The sequence below is a fragment of the Rattus norvegicus genome, chromosome 5 (genome assembly GCF_036323735.1).
Source record: "Rattus norvegicus strain BN/NHsdMcwi chromosome 5, GRCr8, whole genome shotgun sequence".
Lineage (NCBI taxonomy): Eukaryota > Metazoa > Chordata > Mammalia > Rodentia > Muridae > Rattus > Rattus norvegicus.
The window spans coordinates 102,742,269-102,757,500 of NC_086023.1; the positions used below are offsets into that span (position 1 = coordinate 102,742,269).

At 46.5% G+C, this 15,232-nt stretch overlaps 1 protein-coding gene across 2 annotated transcripts in view; it reads right to left on the bottom strand.

Moving 5' to 3' along the window:
* Ttc39b (tetratricopeptide repeat domain 39B) overlaps nt 1–11,824 on the bottom strand; it is a 104,834-nt gene extending 93,010 nt beyond the window's left edge. The window contains exon 1 of one of the 2 annotated variants that reach the window (XM_039109510.2): nt 11,559–11,824. In XM_039109510.2, the coding sequence (XP_038965438.1) occupies nt 11,559–11,600 (42 nt within the window). In that variant the 5' untranslated portion in view covers nt 11,601–11,824. The remainder of the gene's footprint in view (nt 1–11,558) is intronic. The other variant, NM_001106665.1, reaches the window with a different exon arrangement.
* Between the last annotated feature and the right edge of the window lie 3,408 nt (nt 11,825–15,232).

Genomic DNA, 15,232 nt, shown 5'->3' on the forward strand with positions numbered 1-15,232 from the left:
CCTCCTCAAAGTACATCTTAAAATCACTAGCAGCAGATGAACATGCGAGGCCAACGTGGTCAACATGGGTAAGCGGTAGTACTAAAGACAAGGCTCACGACCATCTGTGATGAGATCTGACGCCCTCTTCTGGTGTGTCTGAAGACAGTTACAGTGTACTTATGTATAATAAATAAATAAATCCTTATAAAGAAGAAACAGCAAGACTGATGCCTAGTTACTAGCCAGGGGTGCAGTCACGTAGGTGGATATGCCAGACACTGACTGAAGCACCATGACACACAGCAGGCAGAGGGGCTTCCTCGCTGGGGAAGTCAGATTAGATTTCTACCCTGGGAGGAGGGAGGGAAGATGCGAGCGAACTTTATGGTGTGTAAATCACAGCTTGAAAAAGCTAGGTGGATGGCTGGTTTGTTTGTTCTCATGTACCCCAGGCTGTCCTTAAACTGTGCAGTAGCTGAGGATGACTTCTTACCGTCCTGTCTCCCCTCCTGAGTCTGGCACACATGGGTAAGAATGCGTGTACTGAGCTAATGCATGTTCATGCAGGTATTAGGGTGAATGCAAAATGTCCCCAGAGCCTCACTGCTCAGGGCTTGGTTTCTGGCTGCTGCATTTAGGAAGTGTTTGGATCCTATGGATCTGACCTAATTTATGGCTGGCTGATCCTTTACAGAGTCAGACAAAGAAGACATTATTGGGATGGGAGGCAGTGAAAAGTAGAAGATTGTTAGAAGTAAGTGACTGGGGCTGCTGTTGGGTGTGATCCACAACTCTAGACCCAAGGAGACTGCAACACTTTCCCACAGCCATAGCAGGGGCCTCACCACAGGCCCAGAGACCCAAGGCCAAATGACAAGAGACTAACCCTCTCAGACAGTTAACCAAGCAAACTCCTCCTCCTTTAAACTCTGTTGGGTATTTTTACCACTGCAACAGAAAAGTCTGACTCTAGGAAGGAAACTTCTCTCCCGGGGCTGAGAGGATATACCATGCTGTTAGGAATTGCTAAAATCTTCTGGGAAGAAAGGCCTCAGTTCCGGCTGAACTCCAGGGCACCTCCATCTCTTCCTGGATGGACCTCATCACAGATGGGTCAAAGGGAGAATCCTTCTCTTTGGAGACAGCCAAGACTGCTAAAGAGCTATGGACTGGCAGGGGAAGCTGTGGGAGGGCTAGCACCTGCAGGGGTTGGACATGATGAAAGACTTGATTAGCCTGTGTGGGAGCTGCAGAGGAAACAGGTGGACTTGAGGTGACCTCGGGGCATGGGGCAAGGAGCACTAAGATCTACTCTGGAAAGGTCAATGCAAAAAGCCCCCACGTGAGCAACCCAGACATACTGAATGAGAATCATTGGTAGGAAAACCCAGGGATACCCATCTTAACAAGCCACCTGCTCCCCAGCAAGGGGATGCTAAGCAGATTCAAGTGTGGGAACCACTGAGCCACCATGACAAAATGACCACACTTTACCTCAGAGGCAATAAGGAGCCCAGGCAAGACTTGAGGAAGGTGAAGGTGGGGCTGGAGAGATGGCTCAGTGGTTAAGAGCACTGGCTGCTCTTCCAGAGGTCCTGAGTTCAGTTCCCAGCACCACATGGTGGCTCACAACCATCTGTAATGGGATCTGATGCCCTCTTCTGGTGTCTGAAAACAGCAACAGTACTCACATTAAAAAAAAAAAAAGGTGAAGGTGGACTTTAGAAAGCACAGTCTTCTTGACGTAGTGCTTTAGAACAGTGCAAGCACTCAGACTGCCCCAGTGCCAAGAGTTCTTCCACAACGTCACCTACCTCCTTTACCTTTAACCTCTTCTACAGTAACCGCCATTGAGTAAGATGGTTATCCAGAGTCCAACCATTGGAAACTTAGTCTCAACTAAAATTGTCTTGAAAGGTAGATCTTTTGGAAGTGATTACAAACAGAGAGCTGTGGTGGTTTGAATGGGAATGGCCCCACAGGCTCATATTTGAGGGTTTGGTCCCCGGAGAGTGGAGATATTTGGGGAGGATTAGAAGTCAGCCTTGTTGGAGGAGGTGTGTCACTGGAGGGGGGCTTTGAGGTTTCAAAAGCCATGCCAGGCCCAGTGGCTCTTCCTCCACCCTGGGCCTACAGATTAACCCTCAAACCAGGAAGCAAGCTCCCAGTTAAATGCTTCCTTTCACAGGTTGCTTTGGTCATGGTGTCTCTTCACAGAAACAGAACACTGAGCCTCATGAATGGGTTAGTGTCGATGACTATTGTGGGAGAGGGTTACTGACCGGCAGTAGTGGGTTAGTAACTGGAAGAGTGGGTTAGTAGTCTGAGGATGTGGCTTAGTTGCTAGAGTGCTTGCCTTGCATACATGAGGCCCTGAGTTCAATACCCTGCATTGTTTAAAAGATAAAATGTGAAAACTGGGTGACTTTCAAGTAAGTTAACTTTCTCTCCCCTATGTGCTCTTTCCCTTCATGATGCATGGGCCATGTTAAGACACAGCAGGAAAGTCCTCACCAGATGTGTCATCTCCATCTTCAATCTCAGACTCTAGAATCTCTGCTCTCCAGGAGTTACCATCTCAGTAACAGTGGGAAACAGTAAGCATCCATACTCATGCCTTTCCTACATCCTCGTTCCTTACAAACCTAGTTCCTGCACAAATACCCTGTAAGAACACAGACCTCCACCAACGGAAAGTGGGGTTACAAAACACAAGGTCCAGAACAGCCAGAGGTTACACCACCATCTATCTGTCAGTGTCAGTGGAAGAATGGATGCCACTTCCCCTGGGGACAAATACTAACACTGTTCTGTGGCAGACAAGCTAGAACAGATGGCCCTTTGAGTTCATTTTTCTCCCTTAGAAAAGCTTAAGGACTATAAATCTGCAGCGTTTATCCAGCTGGAGTCCTGGGAATTAACCTAATAGGAAGCTGCATTGTCCTAAGGGACTCCCCCAGTGAAGGACTGCCATGCAGGGTCTGGGAGAACAATGCCTAAGAGCTGCTCTTGATGACAGCGCCAGGAGCCAGCATTTGAGCTAGCACTGATGCCCAACCCTAGGGCTCTGCTTAGACTGCACCCTCCACAGCAATCTTAATAGGCAGGGTGATCTGTTTTCCCTTAATATGAAGACCCCAAGAGATTAAGTAACTTACCCAATGCTATACAAGAAGCAGAAATTCAAGCCCACTTCCACCCGCCTCCAGTTTTGCACACGCCACTTCAGACTAGTATTAACTAAGTTCTGATATCTAGGGAAGGAAGGAAGCAAATTATTCACAGGTTCCACTACAGATATGAATAAACTATATTCCTAGAAGTCACCTAGTACAAGGGCCAGCAAAGGACCTCCGAGTCCTTAAGTACTGACTACCATATGATCTGTGTCCTTGCTACTCAAGTGTGGTGCAAAAGTAGCCACACACAGTATCTAGACAAACAGCCACGGTTGTATTTCCAGAAAACTTTACTTATAGAATAAACAAGGCAGGGTTGGGTAACTCCTGTGTTAGGCCTTGCGTGGGAGTTCACAGGTCCCTGACCTATTTCAGAAGGTACTGAATTTAGAGTGAACCTTCTCAGCTTCCAACAGCTCTGTGACCTTTCACCAGTCACTTCCTTCAGCTTTCTAAGATGCACAGGGACTCACTCTGATGCCCAGGCTAGCCTGGGGTTCCTGGGCACAAGGGCTTCTCCTACCTCAGCCTTCAAAGTTACCTGGCACTACAGATATGTTCTACTGTGTGAGCAAAAGCTCTTTCTGACACTGGGGACTTTCTCCGCTCTCTTTCGGGTTTTTGTTTTGTTTTGAAAACAGGAAGCAACTGCTGTGTCCTTTACTTTCGTTTTCCCAGTCCCATTCCCTAGGAACAGTCCACAGCCGGGGACCTTCTTGGGGGGTATGGAGCAAGAACCCAGGCAGGGTCAGACACAGCTGAGGAGGTACACAGGCTGCTTCCTCACCTGATTCTTAGTCTCTGGGACAGAGCCAGAATGAGGCCCTGCTGCACTGGCAGGAGGGCCAGCCAAGGTTTCTCCTTTCCTCCCACTGACTCGGGCCACTGAGCACCCAGGAAACTACCCTCATATACACACAGAGTAAGTGAAATGAGGCTGACTAGGAAAGTCATGAGGCCTGATTTCAAAGCCCTGCCCAGAAACCCACTGACCACCAGGTGCTCACTGACTGAGCCCTGCTGCTGTCTATGTGAGTAGTGCTGGCTTCCAAGGGCATAGAGCACTACCTGGGCTCTGGGCCTGGCCTCCCCTTGTGTCAGACCTTGAGTACATTACTACACTGAATCCACTAAGGATAAACTGCTCAGAGCACTCTTACAGTGCTAGCCTGCTCTTATAATTCCTCACAGTTCCACTCTACCATGCTGCCACCACTGCTCAATGTCTCTGGATTTTATAGAGAATCTTCAGTTGATGTCTTGGTACAAAGAAACACGTTCTGTAGTAACGCTTTATATAAGTCTGACAGTATCTACAGGATACTGACTCAAAATAAATGTAAAAGGTCCCATAAAGTGGTGGCGGCGAGTGCCTTTAACCCCACACTGGCATTGGCAGGTGGATCTCTCAGTTCACAGCCAGCCTGGTCTTTGGAGGAGGTTCCAGAGTTCTGGGGCAGCCAGGGCTATACAGAAAATCCTGTCTCAAAAAAAAAAAACTAAAAAAACATATACTCTGCCACTAAAAAGGTAAAAATTCTCAGCTACAGAAAGATTCACCTATCTCCCCATTTGGGAAGGGGGAAACAAACAAACAAACAACAATAACAAAAACCCTCAGCTAATCTGATTCAAGGCCTAGCAAAACCTGGCCAGTCTCAGCCAGTTCTCCAGTGTTTTCTGCCACAGACAGACACACACCAACTATGGCTTCATTTCCACCACGCCTTTCCTCAAGCTCTCAGCTCCCACAATGGCTGCTAAAAATCTACCTCTGACCCTCTGAAAAAGCCCTGTGCAAATGTCACCTTCTAGATGACAGATGTCAAAACTGTAAAGAATTTACAGACACAGCATGCATTTCAAACTGCTGGCTACCCATTAAGAACCACCCCTACCCCACCCCCAAAACAATCAAGGCCCAAAGGATTAGAGGCAAGCTCTAAATTACTGCCCTTCCCAAGGTCTCAGTCTGGAATCCAAGTCTGGACCTCCCTTCCCTCTGGAGCAGGATACACCTTCAAAACCACACCCCACTGACCATTCACACTGAACTCCCTTCACACCAAACCCTGTTAACCTTTATTCATCCTATAAATGAAAACTTCACCCTTCTCCCAGTGAGATACCCTCTTATGTGTCCCCAGTGCCTGCTGGTATCCGCCACACCCAGACCCACCCTCCAGAGCTCCACCTAGAGAGGAGGAGTCTCCTATCCCTAGCACTTCCCACTCAAGACAGACTGCACCACTATTAGTTACCGTAAGATCCAATTAACGTACAGTGTATGGTTTACCAAGACAATCTAAATATATAGACCCTATACAAGTGCCAGTATAATAGGATCAAGGCCAAGGTACTTGTCCATAGAACACAGCAAAAACGCATTGGCTACACACACACACACACACACACACACACACACACACACACACACACACACCATGCAAACACAGGGTCTTTAAGGACTCATGATAGCACTGTGAACTCCCAAGTATCCCATACCTCAAGAGTCCCTTCAGAAAGCTGTAATAACTTCAACATGGCTGTCTGGCCACAGTGATACAGAGATCTGGTGCAGTATGAGGGAGCCCAGACTCACTGGGCCCAGGGATGGAAAAGGCATTCTGACAGAGCGGCTAACAACAGGGGGTTTTCTCCTCCAGTTTTCCTCCCTGCCTGACCCTCACAAGTATGGCAGTGAGGGTAAAGTGACTCCAGGAGACTCCACTCAAGACTCACTACTGGGCCCCAGAGGGGCAGGTTGGGCAAACTGTCCATAGAAGGCAAGATGGAAACAAGAGTCTCACGGATTCACAGTATCAGATTCCCACTGCAGACAATTAGCAACAGATCAAGGCAGAGAACCGCCTGGAGAGATGACTCCTTGCCCATGTAAGCAAGGAAAGAGGGAAGGGAGGTACCCAAGTCTGTGGAGGGTTGGGGAACACCAAGGAAAGTTCTGCTGAGAAAGCTGCTCTCCAAGACTAGCTAGGTTTCCAGAAGACATTCTACACCAGCATCTCAGCAAGGGGGGGTGGCTTGTTAACCTGAGCTGGACTGATACTAACTGGTGCTGTTCCCTTCCACTTGCCTGCATTACGAGTTTACAGACAGCCTGTCTATCCTAAGTCCAGGATCCCCCAATAAAGAAGTCTTCCTGAGCCACAGCGTTTATCCTGCTTGCTTCCTTCCCTGAATAAGACCCACCCAATAGGAAAGGGAATGAGCCCTTCTTCTCCAGCTCAGATGCCTGCCTCCGTCTCCACCCAACCTGAGCTTACACAGGAACCAGAATTACCACTGCATGGCTGCTCCTTCTCCCACACCTCTGCCCCAAGCCAAGTCCTCTCCTTGCCTCTTCAGGCCTCATCCCAACCCACAGGAGCTGTTGAGACAGCCTCGGCCCCTCCTGTCTCCAATCCCACGATCTGAAAAGTAGGGAGACCTAGGAAGGAAAGGGAGGCTTCTCTCTGGAGTGTGGTTGAATCAAAGCCGGTCATTGCTTGAGAACCAAGAATGCTGCATGATAAGCATTTGCGTCAGGCCTTTCTCCTTCCACAACTGCACACTTGCCATTTTCTAGAAAACTAACCAGTAACTATAATAAAACGGGGTGTGGGTCCGGCGGTAGTGGCACATGCTTTTAATCCCAGCACTCCGGAGACAGAGGCAGGTGTTCCGGGATAGCCAGGTCTACACACAAAGAAACCATGTCTCAAAGAAAATAAAAATTAACTAATTAATTATGTTCAATTTAATTAAAAAAATAAAAAGATGTATGTAGCCAAGCATAGCAGTACATTCCTTTAATTCCAGGACTCAGAAGGCAGACAGATGGATTTCTATGAGTTGGGGGCCAACCTGGTCTTCGTAACAAGTTCCAAGGTAGACAAAGCTATATAGTGAGACCTTGTCTCATTAAAAAAAAAAAAAAAAAAAAAGAAGATAAAAGGGAAGGGAAGGGAAGGGAAAGGAAAGGAAGAAAAGGAAAAGGAGAAAGGAGAAGAGAGAAAAAAGAAAAAAGTTTCAACCCCCAAGTGACCCTTGTAGCTCCTAGGTTTACCTTATCAGATTACAGTTCCACCCAAGGCTTCTCCAGAGATAGCCCCGGGGTCATTTATAAAGCCAGGAGGGGCTGGTAGCTCAAGCAGCTCTCTCTCTTAATCCCCATGTTAAAGTCCATGCTAAAGATCCTTACTAAAAGCTGCGAGTCCTCTCTGAGAAGCCGTACCTACGGCCTCCTTCCCTGAGCATCCTCCTACTGTTGATAAAACCTGTCCATCTATTTCACACTGGCTCATCTTGACACTCTTTTTTATGTCAAAGGCTAGTTAAGGTCCTTAAAGATTAAGGGACCCTTGGAGCTGCAGCAGGGGAGTGTGGAACTGCTAACAAACACTTGCCTGATTATTTATAAGACAGAATCCAGGCCCCTTAGTATGGCCCTGTAGGCCTCATGGGATCTGAGCCTGCCTTTGCTATGTCAGCCCCCAAGATGCTCCCTCTAATCCGGTCTACACCAACTTCCACCCACGCTGGATCCTGGTTCACCCCAATGTATTCTTCTTTAACCCTGAACTAGTCCCTAAGCTAGAGTGGCCAGCACTCCCTGTTCCCTTTACTGAATGCACCCCAGTCTTATGCTTGCTCTGGAGCCTACCTTATAGAGTCCTACCTGAATCCCACCCTGACGCACGGGTGGACTGGTTACTTGGGTAACTAACCATCATTTACTAAGCTGTGTGCTCTTCTAGGAAACTATCTACCACCCTCCTTCAACGATTTCCAGTATCATTATAAAGCAATTGTGGCAATCAGTTTTACTAAAAAATGTCATTGGCTGGTCAGAGTCACATGCCTGTCAGCCCAGTACTGGGAAGGCAGAGGTAGTATGTGGAAGCTTGAGGCCAGCCTAGTCTATAAGGTCAAGTTCCTAGCCAACCACAATACATAGCAAGACTCCATCTTTTAAAGAAACACACAGAACGGGCCATGAAATCCATCCATAAGCCATTTCTTCACATTATTCAGTGTTTCTTAAGGTTTTTTTCCCTCATTATCACTTCCTTAAGTAGCTTTCCTAGATGCTTTCCTGTTTGTACCTGCTCAGAAATTTTAGCAACATGCAATGCATGCATTGTGTAAGAGAATATATATGGCTTAATTTTCTGACTCGATAATGGGTTCAGAATAACTAAACAAAACTGTAAGTGTTGGGCTAGAGATGGCTCAGTGGTTAAGAGCACTGACTGCTCTTCCAGAGGTCCTGAGTTCAAATCCCAACAACTACATGGTGGCTCACAACCATCTGTAATGAGATCTGATGTCCTCTTTTGGTGTGTCTGAAGTGTACTTATATAGAAAAAATACATCTTTAAAAAACTATAAATGTTAAATCCAAATTTTAAATCTATTAATAACTTGATAATTGTATTTACTGAATGACTTTTAATTTGAAATGCAATTCATACATGTGTAGGTACACAAATTGTTCATTTCTATTAAATCAATGTACATAAAATAAAATAAATTAAAAACGAAATGTAACCATACTTCTCTTTACAGAATCTAAAATACCATTTTAAATAACTTTATTTTTATTTTACAAGCATTGATTGGTGTTTTGTCTGCATTTAGATCTGTATGAGGGTGTTGGATCCCCTGGAACTGAAGTGACAGTTGTGAGCTGCCATAAGTGCTGAGAACTGAACCTGGGTACTCTGGAAGGGCAGCCAGTGCTCTTAATCACTGAGCCATCTCTCCACCCCCTTAAAAAGTCATTTAAAAATCTGTATCAAAAAATAAAATCCACCCAAGGTATACTTAGAATAAATTTCCCCACCACTATCATTTCTGTGAGTACTTAGGAAGAAAAAATATTCCTATAATACTAGTCATGACCTCAAAAAGGATCTCCTGCCCCATCTACCCTCCCACCCCACCCCCCAAAAAACCTCAACACTAAAATGTTCAAATAGCCCTAGCCCTAACTGTTCAGGACCAGGAAACTGAGTAAACCCTCAGGGGCTATGACTTATCAGTCAAGGTCATCAGTCATTGATAAGGCCCCTTCGATTTTAGTCTGATTTTCCAATCAACACTAGCTTGGCACCTAAGATGATCAGAAGTTTGCCATTTTAATCACTGATTGACCAGCAGTAAATTAACCCCACACACATATACATAAGTGAGGCTTTGTCCCTTTTTACTTCCCCAAAGCACTGAAGAGTGGCCAGGAAGAAAGCCAAGTGCTCTGGAGTATATGAGAACCTTGGATAAGCTGCCTCCTGTCTACACACACACCAGGTGACTCTGACAGTCTTCCACACTCAAACTGGAGTTTTTTTGTTTGTTTTTGTTTTTTTCTTTCTTCCTCCCAACAACTCCCCCACCCCCAGACAGGGTATCTCTGTTTAACAGAGCCCCCTGGCTGTCCTGGAACAGGATCTATACACTAGGCTAGCATTGAACTCAAGAGAATCACCTGTCTCTGCCTTCTGGGTGCTGGGATTGAAGAGGCATGGTGCCACCACTGCCCATCAGGGTAGACTTCTTTAATCCACTTACAATTAGGGATTCTTCACAAGTACTTCAAGAATACGAGCTACAGCACCCTAATGCACACCTGCTCATCCACCCTAAATGGGTCCACACATGACTTCTCTCTCTGCCCACTCTGAGAGACCTTAAACACAGAATACTTAAGCACTCAGTAAAGGGTGGATAAACATACCACACACCCTGTACACCACGAGGGTAAAAAGCAGATTTGGCACGAACATTTGAGTTTCGTTGTGCTTTGTCTATCACCTAAGACTAATACAGCATGAGGCCTGATGAAGCCCTCTCTTGTCTGAAGTCATGCATTCACTCAACAAGCATGTATTCAAGTCTTTGTGCCAGGCTGTCTGCAGCTCTGACACCTAACTTTCACATGAGGTCCTGAGTTTGTTTTATTGGCCGTTCAAACTGAATGACCTCCGTCTCAATATGCCAAGACAGTCCCACTTAACATCTACTGTTATAGCATGCATTTCTCCAACAGTAAGCAAGAGTCAGAAATACCACTCCAGTTATGAGCTGCTCTGAGTCGTGATTTTTTTTTTAAGGGAAGAAAAAAAAAAAACATGCTAGTGGATTTTTCTATGTGCCTAGAACTCACCATCTAGACCTGGGTAGCCTTGAATTTGTGACTCTCCTGCCTCAGCTGAGTGCTGAGATTACAGACCATTATCCCCAGGCTTAGGATGAGCCTTCATTTTCAATACAAATAAATTAAATGGTTAGGGACAGAGAAGCAGCTGGAGACAAAACTGGGGTAAGCAATTGAGACTGTACTATATAAACTCTATCATGCCAAGACTATGGCTATTCAATGTATACACAAGAGGGAATATTAGAAACTTTGGAGTAAGTGATAGACGGTCAAAGTACTATAGTGGCGTGTTACCTGGATTACAGAAAAATTTACGGCTGTTAAATAAAAAAGGGCAGGCAACAGACTGCCTAAAGCTATAAATAAAAGTTGTCACAGAATAATAACAAATATGCTATCACATTATTTGCCTTGTGTGTAGTTAGGACGAGCAACACAACCATGCCCCCTGGGCAAGCGCTAGTTCCCTGCTGTGTGGTCTTGGGCCCAACAGGCAAGGAAGGTCCTCGGGAAGCTCTGGTTCGCCTTCTTAACTGTCAGTAGCATAGATATAAATCCTTCAGTTTCTGGTCAGTTCTTAAGGTCAACATTTAAAGCACAATATTTATGCGTTACCAAGATCTTCTGGCAGTAAAGACAGAATCCTAACTCACTGGCTTCCTCCACATCATCCATCTATTGCATCATTTGAAACCAAAGCTTCCTCAGGCCGCGACTTGTAAAATTCAAGTCAGGTAAAATGGCAGCAGAAGCGGCAGGAGCCTGACCCTCAACTTGAGAGCAGAGCGCGCGCTCCCAGCAGCAGTAGAGTGCTAAAGGAAGCGCTGGAATCAACAGGTCGGGCGCCCCCGCCCGGGAGCGTTCAGACCCCAGCGCCGCGCGAGGACCCGGCAGGTCACTTCGGTAGCCTAGATAGGCGAGGCCGCGGGCGATTCTGGACCACAGGGGACGTTTCCCGGCCGCAGGGCTCAAGCTCCCGCCCTCGGCCCCGGGGTGACTAGGCAGCCCTACCCCACCCGCCTGGCGGACACCCCGCGGAACTTCCACAGAAAGCGACAGTCGGGTCTAGAACGGCTCCGCAAAAGCCCATAGGGTCCAAGGAGGCTCAGACGGGCTCCGGGCTGCTCTGCCTGGCCCCGTGGGACGCTGCTTGGCGTGAAGGACAGCCCTGCCCACCCTCCGTGCCAGCCAGGACTCCACGGGACTCCGCATCCAGCCCGCTCTGCCTGTCCTCGCACCTCGTCCGCGTCCAATTCCACTCGGCTGCCCACGAGCGCCATGTTCCCCTCCGCGGCGGCCGCACACCCACAGGGAACTCAGAACCGACTCTTTTCTGGGCTCTGGGTTCAGCCCAGCGCCGGTGGAGGAGGAACCAGGCGGCCCCGAGCGACTGGACCGAGCTGTCCCCGCCCCCGGCGCCGCGGTATCTACTGCGCACCCAGTACCCAAGCGGATGCCAGGCTAATGCCCCGCCCCCTCGCCCGATAGCCCCGCCCCGGCACGCGGCCCCCTTAGAGAGCAGCCAACCAGATGCCGAGGGGAGGAGTCACCCACAGAGTCAGCGGGTGCTCGGGAAAAGGACCTCTAGGGTACCGGCCTCCCTAGAGGATTGGCAGGAGCCTGGCGCCTAGGCTGGAGCGCGCAGAGCTGCCAACCCAAGGTCGTGGCTGTGCTCCGTCTGTAACTAGTGGTCCGCCTAGTCCTTGGTCCGGAACCAGAGCGTTTACTTAGCCCAGAGGGCAGAGCATCTGGCAGATGCAGCTAGAGGACAGCCACGGGTCACTGGTCACCTGGAGGCATCTGACACATCACATGCCCAAGTCGCTGTGTCAAGAACATCCTCTACAAGAGATGGGAGCTCAGTTTTGTCACTGCGTTTGCATATCAACGACTTCAATGTAACTTCAGTGTAACTCAGAGCCCTGTATATCTCCCAACACCCTCCAGGTTATTCTTGCTACAGCATCTTTCACTCAGCCCTTCTGTAAATCCAAATAGACGTAATGTAATTTGTGCTTGAATTATCCATGAGGATAGGGATGCTGTCTTTTTCAATACTGTATCTCTAAGACCTAGAACGGCGCTTCCTGTGCCTTGTGCATTCTATGTTGACTGCGTTTAGAAATTGATTCCTGTTTCTGGCTTGCAAATTTTAATTGAGCGATCCAACTGGGGAAAAAAAGTTAAAACTATATATCTTAAGGTTGAAAGACAGTTTTATTTTAAATTCCCCTAAGGGTGTGTCATTTGGTGGCAAGTGTTACAAAACACCCCACTCATTTAGAGTACCCCCCAAATTTCCTATCCCTGTTCTGTGGTGTCCCCAGACACCAAATTTCTATCGCTACTATCACTACTTCCCTCTCCACCTGCCTTTTTGTATGCAGTCACTCATATACTCAGTGGCTGATTTATGAAATACTGCTAGTCCATCTGTAAACATAAAAGCAAGAAACTAGTTTTAACTGAGAACTAATCATGTACTAGGACTATGCTGGGGCCCTCATTTGTTTTGTCTCTAGTAAACTGAAACTCAAAGGCGCTTTCCTAGGGTCAGGCTGCTAAGTAAAACAGCGATGCCAGAGTCAGGAACACAGCAGTCTGACAGCAGTACCTGGCTGATAGCAGGTCTCTCTAGGACTACAGCCAACCCGCTTTTTCTCCCTGTGGATTTCAGTAGACTAGCTGAGAGGAGACCTATTAACACACATTTCCCATGAGTCACCACGGCATCCTGATACCAGCTTCATGATGTTATTGTCTGCAAGTGTCTTTGACACAGCAGCAGTAAAAAAAAAAAAAAAAAAAAAGGTTAAGGGAAGACTCCTCTTGATCAAGAGAATACAATATCTGACCTAGTTGGAGAATTGACATTCCTGTGAGGCATGTCAATCATCTGGCTAAGACATTACCACCCCTTAGAAGGAGGGCTCACCTGGAGCCATGTTAAAGAGGTAAGGGGAATGCTTCTTTCTTTAATGAGATAATGCACTTTTCTTTCATAGACACACACACACACACACACAGAGAGAGAGAGAGAGAGAGAGAGAGAGAGAGAGAGAGAGAGAGAGAGAGAGACTCTTAGCAAACTGCAGACATACAGTTTCCTTAATCTGCCTGTTACTTGGAAAAGCCAAACTTTTCCTTTTCTTCTCTTTTCTATGCTTATGTTCTCTAAATGTAGCTCCTCTCCGTCACGTGTCTCGCTTCCATGATAGCTTAGAGTTCCTTTTTTTTTTTTTTTTTTTTTTTCTCCTCTTGCCTCCTCTGAGAAGCACCTGAGATTTTCAGTTCGCCTGCCTTGGAGTTTTTTCTTTTAAACTCTCATAAAATTGTCCTCTAACTTCCAATTGAGTCCATTCTTAAAGTATTTTATCATGAAACTAAGAACCCTCCCCCCCCAAGAGGAGACCTTGATTTCCTTAGTATCCACTAGCTACTTGAAGGGACTCCCAAAAATTCTAGCACCGCCTTTGTAACCATTTTGCAGCCAGACTGGCAGGGACGATGTCTACAAAAACAAACAAATATATGTGTCCCCTAATTGTTTCTCAGACTATCAAACAAACATGTATGCCCCCTAATTGTTTCTCAGACTATCAAAGCAATGGATCTCAAGAAATCAGAACTCCCTTGGGGAATCTCATCCTGGAAGGAAAGCCTAATGCAGTAGTTCTCATCCCATGGTAGAATGATCTTTTCACAGGGTCACCTAAGACCATCAGAAAACACAGATATTTACATTATAATTACAATTATAAAGTAACAACAAAAATAATGTTATGGTTAGGGTCACCACAACACAAGGAACTGTGTCAAAGGGTCACAGTGTTAGAAGGCTGAAAACCACTGGCCTAGAGCAGGAGCCATCCGGAAGGGAAACTTTGCTCAGAAAGAGATTTACAACTTGTCAGACTGCTTTGCAAAAACAAGGATGGGCAAGACCATGCCTTGATCTGTACTGCCCAGATTCACTTACCTCTGGGGCTCTACTGAAACCCTGACTACATTTCAGGGTCTTCCTCTCAAAGATGGACTTGGAGCAGGGGGAGATGGGAGAGGTATTGTTACTCGGGATCTCTTTATTCCTCTTCTCAGTGTGGCCACATTAAATTGATCTCCTTTTTCTGCTTCTCACCATTAATTTGGGTTCAGAAAGATGTGTGATTGAACTTGGCTTGCTGGGACACAGGCCATGACTAGAACTAACTGGTAACAGTTCCTAACGCCTATAAATCACAGGAAAAGAATGGGTTTGATTGAGGTGACAGACATGAGTTAAGCACTCTGCTGACTGGAGATATAAGTCAACAGAGAAAATGTTCCACTAGCATGGAGGATGGACGGCCTGGGTATATCCTGATACTGCTGAGACCTAGTGTGGTGACACACGTCTTCTATCTGAAGACACAAGAGGGCCACTATCTATCAAGTTAGAGGCCACCCTGTACCTAGATCCTGACTCAAAAGGAAATTATTACATTGTACTCTTAGAATAGGTAAATTTTATAGTTACATATATACTATAGATATACATAGTTAACTATATACATATACATATATACATATACATATATATACATATATATACACACATATATATATATGGAGCGGGTATTAGAAGTACATTCTTAAGCTGCTTAGAATGCTTAGAGATGTGGAGTGGAAAGGGTTTAGATGTCATTCAGTGCCCATGAAACATCATAACACCAATGAAATACCTTCTTAGCCATCCCTCCCTACCACTACCTCCTGTTTCTGCTTCACTTTCTGAAAGCTAGATTTCCTGTCTGGACCAGCCTCTACACTATTACTCACGCCTGATGCTCCTTTTAAAGGTCATTGCTTCCTGAGTTCATGTAGCGTGCTTTGATGGGAAATTTTCTTATTGGTCACTTCCTCTCCCATTTGC